Below are 23,070 nucleotides of genomic sequence, written 5' to 3' on the forward strand. Positions count from 1 at the left end.
TCAGAAATATTCAGCCTCACAAACGTACATAGTGCTCATGGCTTTTCCAGAGGTGGTCATCTTAAGGCACTGTCAACAAGCAAAATAAACAACACCAATTTTTCGTTGAGAAAAGCACTCACTTTTGTGGTCTTTTTAAGTCCTTCAAGGCATTCTTTGGATCTGTGCAATGGGATTTAAAGTACAATGATTTACTCAGTATGAACCCAAAAAGGTGAAGTGTCATCCTATCAGCTCCATCTCAATAAAAATACATCCAAACTGGATATGTACTGAGATGGACAGACACAGAGAGAGAGAGAGAGAGAGAGAGAGAGAGAGAGAGAGAGAGAGAGAGAGAGAGAGAGAGAAACTGGTGCTTTTTACTATATTTCTGCATTTATTTTACATTTTTTTACGGTAACATTTCTCAGTTCACAGAAACTGTCAGCAATGCCTCAGCTGTCAGAGTGTTGTGTGTTTTCTCGTTCATGTTTGAGGTCAGAGGGAGTTTTAGTCTGACCTCTGAGCCCAAATGACTCATATTTCTTTTTGCTCTCTGTTCTCTTTTCCAAAGTGCCGTATTTGTAGTATTTCCCCATTTCAATTGTGTAACTTGTTAAGACATATACTTTAAATAAATGCACAGAAGAATTTACATTCTCTAAGTTATGGAACAAGTAAAAGCATCAATTTACGTACAGTAAATGCCACAAGAAACTAGCCTACATAATTACTTACTAAGATAAGTAAATTCAATTTTTTAAAAAAAAAAATGCATGAAATTTACAAGAGATTAGTTGTTTATATCAATTTTCTTGTAACTTTTTTTTTTTTTTTAGGAAAATTCGATTGCACTGTGGTAAAGGGTTGTAAGATGAGATATTTTTTCACAATTCAAGACTTCCTATTAATAGTTTTCCTATAAATAATGCATTAAATTAATAAATAACACCATCACAGATTTCTTAAGAGATTCCAATCTCCCCTTTCAGTCCTTTCCTTTCTGTACGACAGAAATGCTGATCATTCATCATATCACTGCTAAAGTGTACAAGGCCATGGTTCATGATCGTAGTTAAATGAGATTTTGTCTTTGCTTCCTTTTGGCGTCTTGTGCTAGCTTCACACATTATAATGATGTACACAGAAAGTTGTGTCTTTCTAACTAATTACATACAATAATCTAATTGTCATTTTGAGACGCTGCTTTCATTCCAAAAAACCTTGTCTGCTTCCCAGTGCACTTTCATCTCTCACATTCGTCAGTGTCAGTGAAAATAACAATATGGAGGACTGGAGCAGGGCACGAATTTGAGTTCTAGTAAACTGTGGTTTTAGTGAAATTGTAATTGTTGAGAAATTGTAGTAGAATGACATTTAGCTGATTTAGCAAGATTTTTGTGAGGCAGTTGGTATTCCTTTGGATGGCAAAATATTGTTTTGAAAAGTCCATCCAGCCATGCATCCATTTTCACCCGCTTTATCCGGGGCCGGGTCGCGGGGGCAGCAGTCTGAGCAGGGACGCCCAAACTTCCCTGTCCCTGGACACTTCCTCCAGCTCATCTGGGGGGACCCCGAGGCGTTCCCAGGCCAGCTGAGTGACATAGTCACTGCAGCGTGTCCTGGGTCTTCCTCGTGGCCTCCTCCCGGTGGGGCATGCCTGGAACACCTCCCTAGGGAGGCGTCCAGGGGGCATCCGGTAGAGATGCCCGAGCCACCTCAGCTGACTCCTCTCGATCGAGTTCGAGGAGCAACGACTTTACTCTGAGCTCCTCATTGAAACTCATTTCAGCCGCTTGTAACCAGGACCTCATTCTTTTGGTCATGACCCAAAGTTCATGAGTGGGTTCATAGGTGATGGTAGGAACGTAGATTGACCGGTAAATCGAGAGCTTCGCCTTTCGGCTCAGCTCCTTCTTCACCACGACAGACTGATACAGCGACCGCATTACTGCTGCCGCTGCACCGATCCGCCTGTCAATCTCACGCTCCATTCTTCCCTCACTCATGAACAAGATCCCAAGATACTTAAACTCCTCCACTTGAGGCAGGAACTCTCCCCCAACCCGGAGGGAGCAAACCATCTTTTTCCAGTCGAGAACCATGGCCTCGGACTTGGAGGTGCTGACTCTCATCCCAGCTGCTTCACACTCGGCTGTGAACCGCCCCAGTGCATGCTGAAGGTCCTGGCTCGAGGACCTCACTCGAGGTGATTCTTTAAAACAGACATGTCAACAATAGACAGATTTATCTGTGCTCAATTTTGAGATGTTCACCACCACGTATGATATTATTTCATATTATGTATAATACATATTATAAAATAGACTCCCTCTGTGACCGACTTGCTGGCCTTTCGCCTGCTGGCCCTGCTGACTGGTGTGTGAACCCTTGACATCCCACCTTGATAAGCTCGTACCTCGCTCGCTGCCCATCACTGCTGCATTGCTCCACCAGTCCAGCATGGTTTGCCTCCTTCCTCTCGTTGGCCTCCTCAGAGTGATCCTCCCACAGGACGGTGAGTTCTCTGAGGATGACTTGCTTCGAGGCTACCAAGAGCACCATGTCTGTCTGCAATGTTTCTCTTGCAACATTTTTCGAGGAACTTAAGATGCTTCCCCAAGTCAACCTTCAGTTCCCAGCCTTGTGCTGTTGTAAACACGCAGTAGAGATGGTCCTGGCAGCTGGTGTTGACTTCTCCCCAGCCCTGACAAAAGCAGTGGTAGTCTTTCCTGAGCAGATGCACTTGCAGTGGGTGAGCCCATTGCAGATGTCCACTATTGTCTTCAGGACTCGGTCATGGCGCCAGTGGTTGCACCCCTCAGCCAGGATTCCTGAGCTTTCACACTCCTATTCTATCACTGCAGCTCAGAATAACACAAGGTGACATTGTAGTGATAACTGATAATAAAAAGTAGACCCATATTGTCCTGGTTGATAATTAGCTTCCATAAATTATAAACTCATTCATTCATTCATTTGTGTCTTACCAGGCATTTTATCCTCTCCTCTCCTCTCGGTCATCTTGGGAAATAAAAATAAATATTACTTTCCACTGTTTCATGTTCTGTTCAAGTTGTGTGTTATATTACATATTTTCCCTTGCAATTTCTTTGTTGTTGTTGTTGTTGTTTAAATTTTTTGCTCCCACAATCACCAACTCTCCCCAGGGGGTATCATCCTATCATCTTGTGTAGTATTAAATACTCCTCTCATGGTTCTGATGATGTTGTTTGTAAATTGAAACTCTGCTTCTTTCACATGATCACATGAGTGATGAACAGGAAGTGAGCTGTCAGCAGCTCACCCACTGATGCAGTGATAAGATATGTGTATGTAGTTACTTCTGTGTCCGCTGACAGTTCATTTTCCATTAGTTTTGTATTTTTCCATTTTTGGTACCTTACCTTGACAATAACATTTTTTTTTTGTTGTTGTTGTTGTTGTTGTTGTTGCTAGAAATATTCTTGGGTCTATAGTGGAATGAGACCAGTGTGATTCCTTTGCAAGTATAGATAGTTTTCCTTTGTTCGTGAGTTGGGTTAGGGTTAGCATTCTGGTTACAGATGTTCATGACATTGTATTGTACTGTTCTGCTGGAGTTTGTATTGTAGAATCTCTCCACTGTTCATGTAAGTTGAGCTGCACAACCACAAAGTAACCACAGGGTGATAGTGCTGAGCTGTTGAGAAGTCACATCCCTCCACTGAAACCTACTCTGTGTAAGGGAAGTGTGTGTTGGATTAAAAATGTGTCAGGTCTACCTGATTTTGTCTCCTCTCGTCTATGTTCAGGGAGAAGGTGTTTTTCAACATAATATTTTTCTAATCCCAAAACAAGTCAGAGGTGTCCAGACATCCGTTTATTTTTAAATTGTTATTATTGTTATTATCACCACTAAGATGATTTTAACCTCTAACATCAGCATAATATTACCATGTGATTAATGTGCTGCATGCTGACATGTATTCCAGACAGAGCTTTTCTAAAAGGTAGGCATGATTTAGGTTTGCCCTAAAATTTGTCAGTTGGTATCAGGTGTCACCAAGGTTTGGAGCCCACAAACCTTTTTCAGACAGTTTTTCTTCGCACAGTGCAGCCATTCTGAGCTGATGCCATGGTCACCGATTGCATTTGCTTTTGAACATAACAGTTCTATATGCAAACATTCAAACATGATGAATAGTACTAAGTAGACCAATGTTTTCCATTGAGAATGCAGTCTTGTAAACAAAGCTCACTATCGTCAGAATGATTTAATATTGTGTTAATAATTTAAAGCATTAATGTATAGTAATACGTCATTTCTCCTTTTAATTGTCAAGATTCAAGATTCAAGGTTAGGTTTGCACAATGAAATGTTGTTGAGGCCGCGTGCAGGTTACACACACATAAAATGTCTAAACAGAAATTCAACTATTCAGATATTTAAAAGAAGAAGACATGAGTATGCGCAGCGTTTTACGAAAAGCACTTGAAGGCACCATCAGGCAACGTGTCAATCATCGGTCTGCGTTGGTCACCTGACCCAAACTCCAAGTCACGTGACCGATATTCCATCCTCGCCATTTTGCAATGTGGGAGAGAGGGAGGCCACTTTTTTTTATAGCTAACGGATAAAAAAGAAGAGTTTTATGTGTTGAGGACAAAGAGCGCCGGGCCTTTCTGTGTCAGTGAGTATATTTTAATGAAAATACAGCCGCGCGCTCCTCCGTCACTTATTAACCGGAAAGATCATTAAAATGCCCTTGTACATGCATGTGTATAACTGCTAGCACTGTGTGAGACTCGTGTGACTGTGTGTGTGTGTGTGTGCGCGCTTCAATAGCAGGCAGCAAGCTGAGAAGCTAACTGTGAAGCTAACACCACTGCCTTTCACTCAAATTCCGTTTTTTTCCTCCATATTTTTCCCTCTGTAGAGTCGTAGCAGCGCCAGTGTGTTAGCTAACATTAGCCAGTAAAGTGAGCCAAGTGTTTATGTGATGTTTCAGTCAGAGTTGCGAGGCTGTGTTCAACTTCATTCTACAGAGGAGTGAAAAGTGGCTGAAATATTTTTAGATCCTGACAGAGCAGGTGCTCATTTCAGACTGGTAAAAGCACATGATGGTGTCTACAGAGAAGCCACGCTGATCACAGTCACATTCAGCCTCAGAAATATCTATCAAATAGATTACAAAGGGCCTAGCTTTTATATTTGCAAGTGGCAAGCAGAAATAAATAGAAGAGGTTCTTCGATCCAGTGTTAGTGTCACACACAGCCAGTTTGTATGTATCTTCAATGCTTTTTTTAACCAAAACATTTTGCACATGGTACCTCTTCTCCAAATGTGCATCCTAGTCACACAGATGCAGAAGTGGGAGAAAGAGGAACGTGAATTGTGGTCAGAAAGTGAGAAAGAGGAACGTGTTGGATTTGCACAGATGAAAGGACTTCAGCCACATGAGTTGGACAATTTCCCTCAAGCTTAGTTTGTAAACAGATGCACATGGTGCACGTGTTTGAAAGCCTGCAGGGCTTATTAAGCTTTCACATTTTTCATGGAGGTCTTTTCTTTGTAACCGTCAATCCCATTCCCTCACTTGTCCCTTAGTAAATACCACTGTAAATGTAAAGTGTAAGTATGGTCAGTTGTTTATTTAGTTTTTGGCTTCAAAAAAAGCAACCTTTTTAATAGACAATTGTAAATAGTTTTGCTTTCTAAACCAGAACCAGAGGTCACTGTGAAGACACTTTATCAGTCACTTTTGTTATGTTTCACTGAGCAAAACTCCTAATATGAAGTGCCAGACTGTTTAACTGGGAGTGCTGTCACATGCTGAGTACTCAGAATACAGACACATGCAGTAGAACAAGTATCAATGCGTATTACTCAGCATACAGTTCACTTGACAATGTGCAATATGTATTTTCAAGCTTTTGTCTATATTTCAACCTTTATTATTTCCCTTACTGAGTGGTATGCCAATGTCAGTGCTAATTATGTCGCTATCACTGCTCTATATTTCAAATACATGACAATAATTGGAGTGAAAAAAAGGAGAAGGGATCACACCTGTTTGAATTGAATGTACCATATAGCACCAACCAGTTTACACACTCCTTTCTTTGTTCCCTGCTCAGGTCATGGAGGAGATCAGCAATGTAGCTGTACTCATCACACACTCCTCCACTGCCTCGTCTTCGTCCTCCACGCCATCAGCACTGGGATCCTTCTCTCAAGCCCAAATGCAGGAAGCGGTAGAGGAGGACACTTCCCAGATTTTCCAGCAGAAACAAGCTGCAGATTCTCTCATCCAGGTCATTGAGAAGCTCAGCAAAATTGTGGAGAAGCGGCCCCAGCGCCACTGCACTTTGGTAGGACAGAAAAGAGCAATCCCACAGGCCTCTTCAGCAGGGGGAGGAGGAGGTGTGGAGGGGGCGAGGGGGAGCAGAGGAGGCTCTCCATATAAGAAAATTAGAAGTAACTGTAAGGCGCGGCAAAGTGTAGAGGAGGCAAGATTAGATAGCAGAATGGCTGAAGGCGCTCTTTCTTCACCTGTCTCAGGTGACAGTAACAACAACGATATCACCGCCATGGTGAAGGAAGTAGCTAGTAACCCGAACAGCAGCGACCGCAAGCGGACGGTGACATGCTATCAGTGCAGCCTGTGCCCCTATCTCTCCCAAACGCTGCCGCTGCTGAAAGAGCACCTGAAGCAACACAATGAGCCTCACAGTGACCTCATCCTCATGTGCTCGGAGTGTCACTTTACCTCCAGAGACCAGGGGCAGCTGGAGGCACATGTCAGACTGCACTTCAACAACAGCGACAGCTTGAAGAGGAATTTCACTCTGTCGGATACCTGCAGTGAGGACACAGACGAGGTTTCAAGAAAGCGAGATGGCGACTGGACTGGGAGCAGTGGTGGTGTAGGAAGTGAGGTGATCAAAAGCTCGGTGGATGGTTCGAAGGTGTTACCACAGAAGAAGTGGTATAGCTATGAGGAATATGGTTTGTACCGCTGCCTGATCTGCAGCTATGTGTGCAGCCAGCAGCGAATGCTCAAGACACATGCGTGGAAGCATGCCGGCCTGGTTGACTGCTCTTACCCCATCTTTGAGGATGAAGACGGGACTTCCATAAGGAGAGAGGCCCAGGCTGCAGCTAACGCTGCCGGATCCAGAGAAGAAATAGTCGTTCTTTCCCCAGTCGTTCAAGATAAAAGCCTGCAAAAGCTGCCCACTGCCTTTAAGCTTCAGCTGTTTGCTGCTCCATTGGCTGTTGAGAGCAAACAGGATGTGTTGACTCGTCCAGTGTCTAATCTCAATGAAAGTCCAAAAGCAACAGAGGAAGAGGAGGAAAGCGTGTACCCCATCAAAGACCTGACCTCAGAGGAGCCCGTGGTGGAGGTGCAGGTGACAACGGAGGCAGAGTCTGAGATGGAGATTGATAGTCACCATGATAACACCTCTGTCAGGGACAGTTTACTGTCATCAGCTCAGAAGATTATCAACAGCAGTCCCAACAGTGCCGGCCATATCAACGTGATTGTAGAACGCCTTCCTTCAGCTGAGGATTCAGTCATGACGACTAACCCGCTCCTTCTCAGCCCAGATGTGGACAGGGACAAGAGCCTACTGGATACAGAGGAGGAAGAGCAGGACCATGTGGGAGCAGTGAAGGATGAGGTGGTCCCTGGCTGCAGCGCTACTGACAGCCAGCCTGTAGGAACTAATATTAAATCCTCTGTCGCTACAAGTAGTCACTCTCCCCGGGATGAAAACATTCCCCCAGCTGGTCGCAAGAGGACACACTCAGAGTCTCTCCGCCTGCACTCTCTGGCTGCTGAGGCCCTCGTAGCTATGCCAATGAGGACCCCTGAGCTCCCCACATCCAGCACGAAGGTAAGTCTGAAGACCGTTGCAGCCCAGGCACAGAGCCAAAACACGGGCCAGAAATTTGTAGAGGTGACTGCAGCTGGACAGAAGGCTTCTGGTGTAGGGACAACAGAAGCTCTGTTGGACTTGCAGCTTCATAGCAAGGGCAGGGAGGAAGATTTGGGTCTAGGGGAGGGGGACGAGGAGGGCCCAGCCACTAAAGCTGGGATCAGCCTGTCACTGCTCACCGTCATTGAAAGACTCCGAGAGCGCTCGGACCAGAATGCTTCAGATGAGGATATCTTGAAAGAGCTTCAAGACAACGCACAGTTCCACAACGGAGCCGTAGCCAGTGTGGTCACAGGGAACGGAGCTGGGAGTTTCATACCAGCAATGGACGGGTTGGTTGCCTCTCCGGATGGTGGTCTAGTGGACTACATCCCCGGCAGTGAAAGGCCATACCGGTGCCGCCTGTGTCGCTACAGCAGTGGCAATAAGGGTTACATTAAACAGCACCTACGGGTGCACAGGCAGAGGCAGCCGTATCAGTGTCCCATCTGTGAGCACATTGCCTCGGACAGTAAGGACCTGGAGAGTCATATGATCCACCACTGCAAGACCAGGATGTACCAGTGCAAGCTGTGCCCAGATGCCTTCCACTACAAGGTGAGGAGACGTTAACACATGCAGCATTGTGATTCTGTTTCGTATGTAATTCAGTAATTGGATTATTTACATGGTATGTATTTTATACTTTCTTTTATAATATTGTGTTCAGTGTTTAGGAGTCCTTTGAGGTATCTGGTGGTGTAGTCTGAATTAGACTCACAGGTTTTCATTATAGTGAAACCAACAGAAGTGAAAGGCCAGGTGGAGCCGCATGCCATTTAGGAACACTTTGTTTCCTCAGGCTCACTGGTACCACTGTGTAACAGCTTCCCCCACACCAACAACTGGACTTCTTGTCCATGTCGTTATTCTTTTTCTTCAAGCATGTTTTACAGAAATCAGGATTAGAACGTTAACATGAAGATTCAGACTTAATCAGAGTACGGTAAGGCCACTTGGGGATATACACCATGAGACAATATAAACTTTTCAGTCATCTATCTTTCTAATATCTCTGGTTGTATTTAACTACTGTGGGCAAGGACTGATTTTTTTCCCTCCATCAGTATAATTTGATTCCTCACTTACTTAATTAACTGGATTAGTCAGCAGACACATGTGGTTATTTTATCCAAAAAATTTATCTTCAAATAATTTATTGTGTCACTATGCACATAGATAAACGATATAAAGTTACAGATTTGTGCTGAAGGGATTAGTCAATGAGACGATTAGTCGATGGACAGAAAAGTTAAAATGCCAAACATTCTCTGGCCCCAACTTCTCAGATGTGAGGAATTGATGCTTTCCTTTTCATAGATGACAGTAATCTGAATAATGAGTTTTGGGCATTTGGTCTTTGAGTTATGTTGGGTTCTGGGAAGTTATTATTGGGCATTTTTCATTATTTTCTGACATTTTATGGACAAAATGATTCATCGAGAAAATAAACGTCAGATTAATCGCTAATGAAAATAATCATTAATTTCACCCCCCTCACGTATGATGGAAGATCTTATCCATTTCACAGACTCTTAAATCAGAGTAAATTTAGACACATAAACAGGTGATTGTGGTCTTCAATCAACATGTCACTTGTTATTGCCAGCTAGCCCGGGTAATATTTTGGAGACTCACAAGTTCTGATTTGTTTATTATTACTATTAATAATTTCATATCTGTGCAGAACACCTACACACATCCTTTTTGCCTCCAGTCACAAATGCATGTGCCTGCATACACGTGGAGGCAGATTTCAGCAGGTGTGCGTTTCATCATCCCCAACACTGATGCTATATCCGTTAGAGTCTTCTCCCCCGTCAACATCTGTTTTTGTTTCTCAGTAACCCAAACAGTAAAGATGAGTTAAGGCCTAACGAGACACGTGAAATTACCTGAGCGAGTGATACAGCTTGTTAGTAAAATATGACAGTTGGAAGAGCCTGATGCAGTGACAGTTTGCCTTAGTTTGATGATGCCAGCAAAGGAGAGAACTATCGATTCCACTGTTATCATGGGACTCATGGGAAATTATTCATCATTCACCAAGTTCATCATGTTATGAGACAGTTTCTAAGAAGGGTGAAGGCTTGGCCCACTGCTGCTCCAGAGGTGGCATTAGTGAGTCGGGGGGTCCGTTAAATGGCCCATCACCGAAGATAAGGGCATGTCAGTCAGCACTGCACTAAATGTCCAGGGTTTGGCTGTTCTGCTGGGACTGACTCATGCAAACTGCATTTGTCACAGAATATTTCAATTAAAGATAATATCTTTCTCTTTTGTCAATACCGCCACATGTACTTTGCGTTTTAAATGGATTCTTTCTTACACAGAGGCCACAGATGGCTCCTTTAAATACATGGGTGAACCATTTTGAAACCACAAAGTTCCTTTTTATTTATTTCTAATGAAATGACCTCCATTACGGAGCGCACTCTGCATGTACCAAGGCTGTGTTCTTACCACGGTGGCCTCGATTCGATTCCAGCATAGAGCCCTTTGCTGCATGTCACCTCCACCTTTCCACATGTTCCACAAATTGGAAAAAAAAAAAAAGCCCAAAATGAAAAAAGGTGTATTTGAAAAGCTAGTTTGAATTAAATGGAATATACATGTATTGTCATTTCTTTGTGTGGATATCTTATGTGTGCATTTACTGTTCTTAGAGTCAGCTAAGAAATCATGAAAGGGAGCACCATAGCTTCAGCAGTGACGTGGCAGCCCTCACACCTGTCACTGAAACCATAGCCATGGTGGAGGAAGCTGAGCGGGTAACAGATGAAGGTAAGATGAGTTTTTATGGCCTCATTATGTGCTAAGGTAGGAAGACAGATGGATATTTAAATGTCGAGCTCGCATCCATCGTCGTCCCTCAGCAGAGCTTTCCCTCCAGGCCGCTGTTCTTCTGCTGCCACATGGTGTCATATGACTTTTGTTAGTGTTTTCAGAAAGGTGTAGATCTGTTTCATTTGTCCTCTGTTGCAGAGTGTGGCATGCAGAAGATGTTTAAGTGTGATGTGTGTGACTACACCAGCTCCACATACGTTGGGGTGAGGAACCACCGGCGGATTCATAACTCTGACAAGCCTTATCGGTGAGTTAAACAAACGCATTACTATCACTTGAGTCATGTACTAATGCGACTCACGGCCACTCAGAGCATTGAAGTGTCTGCAGGTTCTGAGTGAAGCCTTGAAATGACAGAGCTGATTAAACTAAAGGCCTTTGAAAGTCTTATAGTTTCTTGCAGCAACTCGGAGAAACTGGTGTCGTGTTTGGGTTCATTAGCATTTTGAATTTGTTTCAATAACAGAAGCTAGTTACAGAAATAGTTTTTCTCACCATATGCTTAAATGGTAAACAATATCCATAAACTTGGCCTCCATGCACTGTATATATAATATAGAATATTTTACGAAGCGTGGTGGGGTATTATTGTTCTTATTGCAGTGTTTATGTTGACAGTGCAGCCTGATGTGACACTAGCTTCAACGCATAGCACAAACTGTAGCTTTATTCTCAATAATGTTTGTGTACTAGTCTCTTGCTACTTTAAAAGTGCTGCATTTTTTTTTTTGTTTTTTTTTTTACAACAAACAAAATGCAACTCTGACAGTTTAAAATCTGGTCCACTTGCTCCACTATTTTGCTGACATGTTGTGTTTTATTGTTTGAAGATGTTAATGCTACAACAGTCTCTTTTGAAGGCTGCTTACATATTTCTTATCTGATATAAATTCAGTTTCCAGACGTCCGTGGAAATGGTTGCGCATGCATTCAGGGCTGTGCCTGAACTTTTTTCTTGCACATAGCACTTGTGGTAGAAAGCGTTGGATATTTGGATAAAGGATATTAATGAGTTTATTTGCTCATAATGGCAGATTGCGGGGACATAACGCCTACGACAAAACAGCCATATGTTAGGCTTTCAAGTGAGCAGTACAAATCTCAGTAAATTCATATCAATCGATCAATTCATATTGATCAGTATAAATCGGTACACTGTTTTTGCTATCTGCACAAACATGGGAAGAGGTGTAACAGCTAAAAGCTAGAATCCAAAAGATTTCTTCATTCTTCAACAGAATGCAACAAATTCAAGTCACTGGTCACAGCTCGGGTCTGCGAGCAGACACAACTCAATATTTAAGGGTCCTCTTCTCAAATCTTCTCTGGACCCTCACAGTGTCCCCAAGTTGTTGAAATCAGGGTGAATATCAATAAAATACTGAAAACATCTATTAATCATCATGAATCTGTTAATACATGTATATTAGATTGGAGCTAAATGCATATTGTTCATCATTCTTGTCCAAACATGCAGCCTTAAGTCATTTCTTTTCACTTGTCCAAACTGTCAGATTAGTTTATCAGAATGTCTAACTGTTGCACTGCGATTCTGTTTTCAACGTAGAATATGTCAAAAGGGATTAGCACATTATCTTAGTCTCTCTGAAAGTGGGGTTGTTCTTATGAGAAGTACAACTGAAATCCCATGTGTGGTAAAAATGTTGGTGAAGAGGACATTTTTCAGTACTATTTCTGTGTCTGTAGTAGCATTAGTGGTCAGAGAGTATTGCATTTTCAGCTTTCAGTTCTTGATTTGGGCAGAGTGAGCTAAGCAAATAGACTGAGCCGAGCCTTTTATGTGCGGGTTCCCACGCAAGTGCCCATACTTTAAGATTAGCATGAGCTGTGCTTGTCATTTTAGAAAGGTGCATTAGATGGCAGTACATGCTCGGTAATGCTCTGACCACAGAGCACAGGCATCTCACCGTCACACTCTCACACAGCACCCTCACACAGCACCCTCACTGCGCCTCTCTGCCCGCTCTGTATTAGCACTCGGCCTTTGCGTTAACGCAAAGCTGCCTCAAGGTGTGAAGACATACAGGTGTTCCCGTCAGCTTTCTTAACGGTATGCTGCCGCCTGCACTCGAAGGTTAAACATACACACAAAATACACACACAGAACCAGATTTTCTCTCTGCTGTGGAAAAGGTCAGGTGACACTTAATTGCTTGTTCTAACCACAATGGTCAGCCATCCCATTAGCCTGTGGTATGAAGGTGAAAGTAGAAGTAGGAAATATTGGATGATCCAGATAGAAATATTTTAACAAGCGCATTCAGACAGGTGAAAACAAGAGGACATTCAGCCTTGGACAATAAAGAAGATGGCTGTGGATGCCTGAATAAAGTTTCATGGCCAGATGACACTCAGAGACATGTGCTTGTGGTAAATATGGCGGCTCTGTCACTGTTGTGTCGACATTCTTCTTGGGTTTTCATGCTTTACCTTGAATGAAATGTTGACATTGAACGGCACAAAAAGTGTGCAGTTCTATCAAACTTGAAGTTGCATCCATTTGGACTGTAATGTAAGCCTACACATTTACAACATGGTGATGTGAATAGGAACATTGCTGAATGCAATGTCACCTATCAGAAAACGCCGCCTGGTCTTTTCAGTTGTTCCGGCTTGTGCTCCAGCACATTGGATTTGAAATCAAACTTTGAGGACTTCCAGCTCTAAGTGCAGTTCAGATGGATTATGACAGGGTCACTGTTCTACACTGCTCTCACCTCAAAGCTCAGTTAGCACCGCACTGTCATTGTCGCTGCTTCATTTCAGTTGTAATGTGCTGGAGCACATAGCCAATGTGACAGAAATGTTGTGGTGCGCACCAGCAGCTGTGAGAAGCATGTAGCAGTACAGAGTCCCCTGCTCAAACACCTATACGCTAATTTATTAGGTGTTACAATAAATAATCAGTGGAATTGCAGTAAAAGGCCCCACAAGAAAATTATATCAGCCCACTGATTGCAGGATTGTTGAACAACCCCTGAGTCCAAAAAACTGAGACGCTGTGTGAAACATAAATAACAGAATGTGGTCATTAGCTAATCCTTTTTGACAAATACTCAGTTGTTATTCATTTAGTGTTTGGGCTCATCAGCTTCATTGATTTTTTTAAATATCAACTTATTCTGAATTTGATGCAGCAACATGGTTCAAACCAGATGGGACAGAAACAACTAAAGACTGAGAAAAATGAGGAATGCTCCAAAAACACCTGTTTGGAACATTCCACAGGTGAACAGGTTGATTGGTACCAGGTGATACTATCATGATTGGGTATGAAAGGGGCATGCTGGAAAGACTCAGTCATTTACAAGCGAGGATGGAGAGAGGTTCACCACTTTGTGAACACATGATTGGATAAAGGATGTTACTACATGCGATTTGTTTGCTTTCTGCTTTTATTTACATTTTAGACAGCGTCCCAACATTTCTGGAATCAGGGTTATTTTAACAGTTTTGTTAGAAGCTAAAATATCTAAGTTAAACCCAAACATTTAGGGGAAGGGGGCTGAGCAACGTACCGAAGAATCGAATTATAAAAGATTAATAATTATATAAAATATCAGCAAAAGAAAAGTCTATATAAAATTAACCCAAACAGTTCCTCTCTATTGAAACAATGTGCTTTAAGACTGTTTGGGGGGAAAAAAGTTAATAAGTTCTCATTTTCAGTTGGTCAAAGTGCAGCTCTTTGTTGTGTGTTGTACTTTGTTTTAATTTAGTGCAAATGGCTGTGAGTGTAGCTTCTGTCTGCAGGCCTCGTACAGTATTTCATTAATTTATTGATATGTTATTTGTTTATTGTTATATTTCACTATTACTAAGCTGTCTGCCACAGTACTTTTATATTATTATGTTATATTCCTATATTTTATCAGCTGCACTATTTTATGTCTTAAACAAGAAAATAACATTTTCTTCCATTTACATGATTTTTCTTTATACATATTTTTTTATACTTATTTGTTGGAAGGTGCTTGAGATCTAAGAATTTCATCGCCGACGACTGCTTCACTGGTATTCTTGTGCACATGACAATGAAGAACTTGATCTTGAACTTCGAGTATTTGCCTCAAATCAACTAAAAAAAACACCAACAAGTGCATCAAAGTAGAAACACTGTGATCTCTCATTTTTCTTCAAGAGGTAGTTTCCTCTCTCTTATGCTGTGAATACCTTCTCTCCCTTCGTGCTACAAGTGTATAGAAGCAACACAATGACCTCAAAAGGCAGCCTGTTAAACTAACTGCTCTATCTCCACGTTCTCTCATCTGTCCTTTCTCCGTCTGCCAGGTGTTGTAGCTGTGATTTTGCCACCACCAATATGAACAGTCTGAAGAGCCACATGAGGAGGCATCCTCAGGAGCACCAGGCCATGCAGCTGCTGGAGCAGTACAGGTGAGAACCATCAAACAAGCATCCACTTACAGAGAGCCATGATAAACATGACCGCTGCACCTCTGAGGTGAGAATGAAGAGCAGTATCTTGGCCAAGAGAAGCTGTGGTTATCTTATCTCTATCTCTATGTGGGTCTGAACCTGTGTGTCACCACATTTGTTTGCTGTCATGGTGCCCGCAGCCTGGAGCCTTGAGAAATGGGCTTCGGATTGCAACATTAGTGTTCAGTGGGTGGATGAAAGTGAATGGGACTGAATATTTTGTCCTCCTTAAAATGTTAATTGTCCTCAACCCTGAGTGAGGCACTGATTGTTGATTTCCACTTCACCGAATCCTCGTGCTGTATTATACTGTCACCAGTACCTGCAGGGCTGGAATGCCCATGCCTCCATACAGTGGAAATGGCCAACAGTACCTTTCTTTTACTAGGAAGTTATTTAAAAGGTCAGATCGGGTCTGGGTGGGGTCTGACTGCTAAAATATCCAGAGTGGAACAGGAGTGTATCACACAGCTAACTCCTTTTCACTGTCTGATGTTTCCAATGACCATGAAGAATACCGTGTATACACGCTTTCGTACCACTGACGTACCACACCAGACTTTGTTTGCACCACCTGAAAAAGGTGGAGTTCAGTCTACAGCTTTAACACCAGCCCAAAGGAACCAAACCAAACATGTAAACATACCGGTGTTTGTTTGGACCAAACTAAACAGGCTCAGTGTGGAAACGTCGTTAGTATCAAAAATCCTGGATCCTACACTTCCCATAATGCAACTAATGGCATATTTTCATTAGACCTTCCTCCTCTCCAGCCCCACTTGTAATGCAGGCTTTGTTTTCTAAATCTGTAGTCTCCTTGGCCAGCCTGCGATAACCCTGACGATGACTTCAGGGCGTACAGCCCTGACAACTTCATTTTATTTATTACGGGCGATTTAAGTTTGATGTTTACCCAATAGGCTATACACACACCTTCAAACACACACAGTCAGTCCAAAAGTGTTGTGTTTTTCTGGTGGTGTCAGACAGGATTGTCTGAGCAGCTGGTCCATCCTGATTACACGTCTGATCACATCTTAAAGACAGAGAAGGTTTCTTTTTTAGGAGATAAAAATGTCATGAAGTGGGCAAAAGTCACTTGCCAGGATTTTGGATTTTGCTCAGTGTGATTGAATTAAATCTCGGCTCAGCTTCAGAGTCTGTGGTGCGTATTTGGAAAACTTTGCAGATTAGTGCAATATTTTCGTTGTGCATATCAGTACTGGCTGATTGAGAACTTGATTTTCTTTTACCTTTTTACAACAGTGGGGGTTGTTTTATGACTCACCTGTTCGCACAAGATCCTGTCCAGTCGGCTGTTATGGGGGACGTGTGCTCAAGTTCTTTATCCTAAATGATATTTGCAACTTCAAACATTTGAATAGTTAATAAAGACATGATCCATAATTCCTTTTATTTTGACAAATTACCTCACCGGTGTGCTGCAAATCCTATTTCCTCTCTCCACTCCCTGTCTCTCAAGCTCAGTGTCCCCTGTGGAGTCTTGAGTCAGGATGATAGAAAGTAGCAGAAGGATGAGTAGAATTGAATCAACCTTGACTTGATCCGCTCTCACTCTGCTGCTCACCCTCTCTCTTTTGTTTCTGTTATATTTTCCCCTCTCTCCCAGGTGCTCTCTGTGTGGCTATGTGTGCAGTCATCCACCGTCACTCAAATCTCACATGTGGAAGCATGCAGGAGACCAGAACTACAACTACGAGCAAGTTAACAAAGCCATTAACGAGGCCATCTCCCAGAGCAGCCGGTAAACTCGTGAACTCGGGAATAGTTTGAGTTTCTTTCAGGTTTCGTGTCTGTATTTGCAAATATATCTCCAGCATATTCACTGGCAGTACACTGTAGGTTCTGGAAAACTCTTTACTGACGAACAGCAAGGCCTTTAGAGATCTTGAATACAGCTAAAGCTGCATTAAGCCATTTTTCACTTAATGTTGGGATGTTTCTAACAGTAAAAGCTCCAACTGTTATCGTCATTTGTAGCCAATTTGTATCCTAGTGTTGCATCTCTTTGACGCTGGCACTAACAAGCTCTAAAAAAAATCGTAGATCTAAAGGCTCATTTCTGGCTGTAGTCCGTGGGCTGAGGCCACATTCAGCCAGAGCGTTTTCTCATTTTAAACACTATGTACACGAAGAGTAGGAAGAGTATGTGAAGACAGATATTTAAATGAAGCAGGGCTTTCTAAGAGAAGGGGACTTTTAGGTAGCTATGGGTTAGATCGGGGGTGGGGAACCTCTGGCCTCCAGGCTGAAAACAGCCCACGAGACTGTTTAACCTGAAACAGAGTTCAATTCAAAAATACAAAAAAGCAACTCAGAAATGCAAAAAACATTCTCTAGACAGCAATGACCTTTTTTCAGCAATAAAAGAAACTAACCTAAAATAGTAGACACATCCATCTGAGTGGTCCCTGAATGCAACACACACATAGGAGTTGATATCAGGTCAATGCATCACGCCGAATGTCAAGAACACAAATGTAGATGCGGGGTGTCGTGCTTTCCAAGAGAAATGGACAGACTATTTGTTTTTTTTAGCTATTTCAAGCACACCCTACACACTGTGCATTCTGTGGCACACTCCACACACACACACACACACACACACACAGAGGAGGGAGAGTGAGAGAGCTAGCTAACAGAGCATAACAGGTGGATCCGAGTGAAAATACCGCAAATACAGCAGGTGATGAGACCAGTATATGAACAGGGTCGGCTAAGGGAAACATGACACACACAACACTCAAAAAACACATTTTCTGGAATTGTCCTAAAATAGCACATTAGTCTACCCAGACTGCAACCATCTAAGAGCCAACACACATCAGCAGCAGTTCAGATATGCTGCTTTGGCTACACAGTAAGCGAGGGCATGAAAGAGCAGCCGAGGCCACGCAAAACGCATAGTTTCCAAATGGACCATGTTATTAACAATGTATTTAAACTCTCCAGTGACGTTTTCAGAGGAGCAAATTCTGCACATTGTCGTTGAAATGTTGGTACCCAACGTGCCCAGTTTGAAAACAAATCCATCCATGATACAGTTACAGTGGGGAAAAACAACTTCTCTGCTAGCTATTTTTGCAAGGTGTGCCCATGCGAATGACTTTTTTGGCTTCCCCCTGCTAGCCTTGACGTGATCTGTTGGTTGAGGAGGGGGTCCCCTGTGCTGGGCCGGTTGTGTGTTCAGTGTATAGGGTGTGCCCGTGCTGTGTTGCTCCCTAGTGTTCAGATGTTTGTAGCCTGTGAGACCCACCTGCAGCAGTGCAGTTTTGCATAGCTCAGTCGGCTAAGTGCAAAAGTTAAGCTTCAATTTTTCTTGTAGCTTTATTTTAGAAACATCGTACTGGTGCATTGCTGACACGTGTCATAGCATGCGCATTTAAATGTCAACATAGAGTTAAAATGGATCCATCGTTTCATAGATTGGCCCCATTGTTACCCGTCCAGCTATTTATCTCAGTATCCAGTACCCATTATCAGACTGGTGCATCCTAAGTTCACTATCCTCTTCAGTTCACATTCTGAAAGATAGAACACGATACCAATTACTCCAAGCTGTCCTATTAATATACACTGCATTAAAGGGATAATAAGGTTATGAGCATCAAGTAGACTTCATGCGTCTATTGTACAACCAAATGTCAAAAAACAGAAATAGAACACAGGCAATTAGAAATATTCTCAATGGGCCAAGAGTGGGCTTTAAAACTCAGCCCTTTAATCTTTCCCTTCTCTTGTTGTACTCCTCTTGGTGATCGCATCCTTTATTTCCCTCAGAGCTCCTCAGAAGTTGTCTGCAGTGCTGGAGTCGGTAGTAGAGCGCCCTGCTGTGGTCCAGCCCTCAAAGGACAAGGCAAAGGGCCCAGTGGAGCCACTGCCAACACCCACAGCAGCGACGACAACGGTGGCCGGCCTGGCTGTGGACATTTCTGGGGGCCAGGCCACACCCACCACAGACCCTTTACAGTGGCCTGGTGAATCCACGAGCCCCCAGGCCAAGGACCCTGCACAGCTCCAGTCTCAGTCCCTGAGCCAGCCCCGAACAGGCCAGCCCCCTGTCCCGGGCCCTGGCATGGAATACTGCGTGCTCTTGTTCTGCTGCTGTATCTGTGGATTTGAGTCCACCAGCAAAGAGCGGCTGATGGAGCACATGAAGGAGCACGAGGGGGACATCATCAGCATCATCCTCAACAAGGAGCAGCAGCAACCAGAAGCCCAGCCGGGTCTCCAAACAGCAGAGTGAGACGTGTCCTTCCCTCTCTCTCTTTATATTAACACTGACCCTGTGCTCTCACAACGCTCTGTGCCCACCAAAGTATTTCATCATGTTTCTTTACCTCAAGGTGAGTGTGGTGGATATCAAGGTGTAACCATTTCAAAACGACACATCTGTACCATAGTTAGTTGTCTCTTCTCACAATGCTCTGTGATTAGGTGCAAAGGCTTACAGCTATGAGGCTGCAATAACTACTGTCCAACACACACACCTTGAACAGCTGTCGAGACAAATGATGAAGTGATTTTCGGAGTGGCATATCGTTGGAAAGCTATGTAAAAAAAAAAAAATGTTAGAAGCCGTTAATATTTGGGTCAAATAATCTGACATTAAAGAGACACAAAATGTGTCTGCAGGGAAGTGATTTTAGTTTCATGGAATAAGCCTGAGCTCGAACCCAAGTCTGATTTTTTTCACTATACAGGGACAAGTTCATACCTCACAAAACCACACAATCCCTCACCAGAAATGGAAGAAAAGATTCACATGTCTAATTCATATATTGACCGTGAGGCAGCTCTATTATTGCTACTGCAATATTTAATGTATTTAATCCGACACAGTCGAGGCTCCAGCCTAGTTAAGGAGGTACATGTGCAAACTCACCGATGCCCAAAGGCATGTGTTACAGCTTGAATATGATTTGATTTTTATTGTTTTGTTTTTATGCATGTTAGATTCCGTTATTCCAATTTATCGAGGCAAGTGTTTAATAATTCCTGCTTTTTTAGTTTTTGTTTGTATGAGTGACTGTAATTTTACTTGTTGGATCGTTTATAATGCAGCATCTGTGGAAGAGAAGGTAACGGTTCTCAGCGGAGTGGAAGTTGACCTGAGCAAAGTCGAAATTGGTGTTTGATTGATTCAGTCTGACGGCGGCAGAGGTATTGTTTAAGGCATGTTGACAAAACGAATGATAAAAAGGGAAGTTGGCATAGGTTGAGCTTTTATATCAATTTAATGGTGCCTAAATATTTCAGAGCAGGAATATGTTGTATTCAATCAACGTATTCAGACACACCTGTTTTCACTTGTGATTGTGGTGCTAGTCTCATTTTAAGAGTCCTCATGGAAGGTCTAGTCCATTTTTATAGCCCATGCAATTTATGTTGTATTGAATAATCTTTCTATAATAACCTTTACTCTTTTTTTTTTTTGTGACTGTTTTTAAAATACAAACGCTCTAGTGTCAAACTCAGCTTGGACTGACTTCTGTCCGGGCTAACAGACATGCCTGAAATAAAAAGACATGGATGTAAAAATCCAGGCTGGAAGGCGTCTTTGAGGCAGGAGTGTAATATGAATACTGCAGCTCTGATATGGAAAAACTCAGCACAGTGTAATGATGATAAAACGGAAGCTTCGGTCTGCGAAGGCTTCATGTTTACTCTGATGGATTGTCTCGCTGTGTGTTTTTCATACAGCGAGGAGAAATCTCAAATGATGCTGACCGTGCAGAAGAATGAATGTGCGGGAAAGGAGGACTGGCACAACCAAAATATGCTTGGCAACGTTAATGGTAATTGAAACTATGTCGTTCATTTGGGTCACAGTGTAAAAAAAAAAAAAAATGCTGATGCTGACTGTGTTGTTGACTAGTGGAGAGCATTTCTTTGTCTGCTACAGTCTAGCCTGAGAAACCCATCAAGAACGCAGCAAAAAATGTTAAATGAACAGAAAATTAAACATGGATTAATTTTCCAAACCAAATTCTCAATGTCAAAGTCTTAGCCCATCTAATGTATCACGCAGTCCTGTCATGCAGAACACACTGTGTCACTGAATTCATCAGTATGCCATCCCTCTCTCACATCCACGCAGACAGAGGCTGAGGAAATTAAGATAAAATGGAATATCCATAATTCATGCCCCCCTTCTCCGCCTGACATAACAGCTTGAAATTGTGTCTTGCGCGTGTGTGTAGCATAGTGGATAAAACAAAATTAAATCTCTATCTCAAAGACCTGTTACTTAGCCTGGAATTCTCATTATCAGAGCAGGTAATTATTGTCTGACTTTTAATTTACAATTGTACGTGGCAGAATTAAGGAAGATGGTTTCATGTTTGAACTGAAAAAAGAAAAAAAAAGTGAAAGTGGGACTTCAGTGTCCCTCAGGTCTAATTAACATGGCTTGCATGTAATTGAGCAGCGAGACTTAATGACTGGACCAACCACTGCCACACAGACACACCCCAGCCCTCCCCTCCTGTCCTCTGTTTCAGCTCGTAATTGTTCTTCTCCAAAAATGGACTCCGGTTGATGGTTCCCTGAGCAGTTGGCACTTAGGAACCGTTTTTCTCTGAGTGGGTCCATGTTTTTTTGGTCTCGTTTTACATTATCCTGCCGATGCACAGGTAGCGGTAATGTTCCAAGATATGCAGCAGTGTGCCATGAAAGCCGGTGAGGAAGCAAGTAAACAATGTAGGACTCAAAAAAAATCAGCTTTGATAACATTTTATGAGAGGAAATGCACATTAGTTAGATCTCAGAATTGCCATTCCGTTCATTTGCAGTAACTGTGCTGCATCACGCTAACATTACTGTAAGGCCGTTGCATTTTTAGCCTTTTTTTATTTGACAGTTTGGTGTCAAGATGATCTGTGCAGCATGGCTTGCCAGTTTTCCACATAGTGCATTAGCATTGAAACAACAATAGCCTCGTCTGCAAGCAGTCACATGATCCCGAAGGGTAGAGAATCTTATTTTGCAGTGAAAACAAAGGTGACAGTAAAAATGTTACCCAGACTGTACATCGTGGAAACATCCATCACAGTTTACAGCCAGACTTCCTGGTTCAGCTGACCGACTGTTCTTCCTGTAGCTGTGAGTGCACCGTTTTCCTTCACAGTGAGGGACTGTCAACCAATATTTTAGATAATCTGGCTAAACTCCCATTGTGCTTTGTTGTGGTTATGTCCCATGTTCTTAGATCCCAGCAATTCAGTGATAATACTTATAATGTATTTTTGTTATTGTCAACAAAACATGTGAAAAGACCAAAACTAGCAACGTGTTGGTCCATCCGTCAATATTTTCCAGCCTCTCTACCCTGTGTGACAGTAGGCCCAGACTATTCTATCAATTCTTGATTTTCGTCTTTACATGAGAGTTGATGAAAAGAAAAATGTCACCAGATTCATCCTTAATCTCTGGTGTGTACGTTATTATCATAACCAATAGAAATGGTGGCCAAAACTGCAAAAAATAGCACCCAACCCGAGTAATAAAGTCACTGAACTCAATGACTGTACAGTAAATCTGTTAGTGAGGAATAACAGAATACTCTGAGCCAAGTACTGCAGTGTCAGTCGGATCTGGAAAAAACAAGCAGTTCTCCACCATTGTTTTTATGCTGAGTTTTCATAAATTCTTAGAATGTTAGCTTAATTGCTAACGAGTGCAGACAAAAAACAACTTTCAATCAAATTGCGTTGAATTACTGTGGAGTTCGGCTAACAGCAGGGGAATGTGTCGTGGATCATTCTGCGGGTGGTTAATGTAGGTCAAGTGGGATT

At 42.6% G+C, this 23,070-nt stretch overlaps 1 protein-coding gene across 1 annotated transcript; it reads left to right on the forward strand.

Moving 5' to 3' along the window:
• Positions 1–4,546: 4,546 nt before the first annotated feature.
• On the forward strand, positions 4,547–21,109 carry znf507 (zinc finger protein 507). Its single transcript, XM_076734373.1, has 7 exons — positions 4,547–4,655; positions 6,104–8,506; positions 10,615–10,732; positions 10,934–11,042; positions 15,107–15,211; positions 16,884–17,018; positions 19,055–21,109. The coding sequence occupies exons 2-7, from the start codon at positions 6,107–6,109 to the stop codon at positions 19,518–19,520; spliced, it is 3,333 nt and encodes a 1,110-aa protein (XP_076590488.1). The 5' UTR covers positions 4,547–4,655; positions 6,104–6,106; the 3' UTR covers positions 19,521–21,109.
• The last annotated feature ends 1,961 nt before the right edge of the window (positions 21,110–23,070 follow it).

The sequence above is a fragment of the Chaetodon auriga genome, chromosome 1, assembly GCF_051107435.1.
Source record: "Chaetodon auriga isolate fChaAug3 chromosome 1, fChaAug3.hap1, whole genome shotgun sequence".
Lineage (NCBI taxonomy): Eukaryota > Metazoa > Chordata > Actinopteri > Chaetodontiformes > Chaetodontidae > Chaetodon > Chaetodon auriga.